The 1,430-nt window shown below is 32.2% G+C and overlaps 1 protein-coding gene across 1 annotated transcript; it reads right to left on the bottom strand.

The window, feature by feature from the left end:
• Positions 1-286: 286 nt before the first annotated feature.
• On the bottom strand, positions 287-646 carry LOC111475533 (cysteine proteinase inhibitor 1-like). The gene has a single exon (XM_023119905.1). The coding sequence runs from the start codon at positions 644-646 to the stop codon at positions 287-289; it is 360 nt and encodes a 119-aa protein (XP_022975673.1).
• Between the last annotated feature and the right edge of the window lie 784 nt (positions 647-1,430).

Raw genomic sequence — 1,430 nt, 5'->3', positions numbered from 1 at the left:
TTTTTTTTTTTTTAATATTATTCTTTTTCTTTAATATTTCATTTTTATTATAATTATCTTAGGAATGTTTTCTTTCATTTAAGTTATTATGATTTGAAATTAATTTTATTTGTATTGAAATTAATTATTTTAGAGTCATTATATATCTTATTTAACTAAATTATACTTGTATTAGGTTTTAAACCATTCGTAAACAAATTTGATCGAGATTCCAAACATTCATAACATAATATGAAAAAGATAGAGAATTAGAAACACATATAGTTATTGATAAGAAGCAAGAAGTCTAGTTGGAGACACCAAAGAAGTTGATAAGGTTGTTCTTGTTGTTGAGGTCAGTGAACACAAGGGTGCCATAGGTTCGGCTATCAGTCCCCTCAAGAGCTGTCAATCGAAGGTTATAGTTGGTCCCGGCCACAATTTGCATTTCTCCACTAATCACTTTTTGGAAGTGGAGTTGAGTTTTTGCCTGTTTATTGTGTTCATTTACTGCGAACTCACCTAAGCTTTGAATCTTGGGCTCATCTATGTTTTTTATTGGTTTGTAGCTACCCACCAAATCTAAACGTTGGGTTGCCACCGCGAGCGACGATTGCGATAGGACGTAGAGGAGAAGAGAAGCCACGAAGAAAAGAGCCTTAGCCATGGTGATAAAGTTTGAAGATGATGAAGAGTATTTGATGGTTTGTTGAAGGAGAAGGTTGGTGGGTATTTATAGGAATGGATAAATGAATGAATGTGGAGGAGATTACAATATTTTTGAAATAGTTAATTCATATTCTTTTTATAGGCTTACTAATAAAGTTTAATTCTATAACGTTATCGATTGAACCATACAAAAATAAATAAAATAGTCATTTATGGTGCGCGATAAATCAAATAAGGTAATAGTTGTTACTCCCATAAATAAATAAATAAATAAATAAAAAGTCAATTATGGTCCTTAAATCTACCCATTAAAGCAAAACAAACCTTTTTAATTTTATTTTGGATAAATTAGAAAATTGAACTAAATCAAATAGGATACAACGGTAAAAGAAAAAATAATAAAAAAACAGCAATCTTATCCAAACGGCTCTCACTAAACTCTCATCCCTTTTCCAACTATCTGTCTCCTCAACCAACCAAGTCAAACAAGAATGTATCTTTTAAAAAAAAATGTTTCCATATTGAGCATGCTATATGATGATGAGTGCCATATTGCATCATGTCGTTAGATCGACATAGGACAACCCTAAGAGCATGAAAATGATATTAATATAAATATCCACGAGTATGTGTTACCAAGAGTAACAAAGAGATGAGACTAGAGGGTTGGGTCAGGCATTATGATGGATTTAGAGGGACCTCATGCATATTATATGTTCATAAGCATAGGGTTACTTCCCCTAGAGATGATGAGTGCAGACGTGCACAGTATGATGACGTGC

This window comes from Cucurbita maxima, unplaced genomic scaffold (genome assembly GCF_002738345.1).
Source record: "Cucurbita maxima cultivar Rimu unplaced genomic scaffold, Cmax_1.0 Cma_Scf01770, whole genome shotgun sequence".
Lineage (NCBI taxonomy): Eukaryota > Viridiplantae > Streptophyta > Magnoliopsida > Cucurbitales > Cucurbitaceae > Cucurbita > Cucurbita maxima.
The sequence above is the reverse complement of the archived record's forward strand: the minus strand, read 5'-3'. Positions and strand labels throughout refer to the sequence as shown.

Excerpts from the sequence above, each read along its gene's own strand:
- LOC111475533 (XM_023119905.1), bottom strand. The coding sequence starts at position 646 with ATGGCTAAGGCTCTTTTCTTCGTGGCTTCTCTTCTCCTCTACGTCCTA.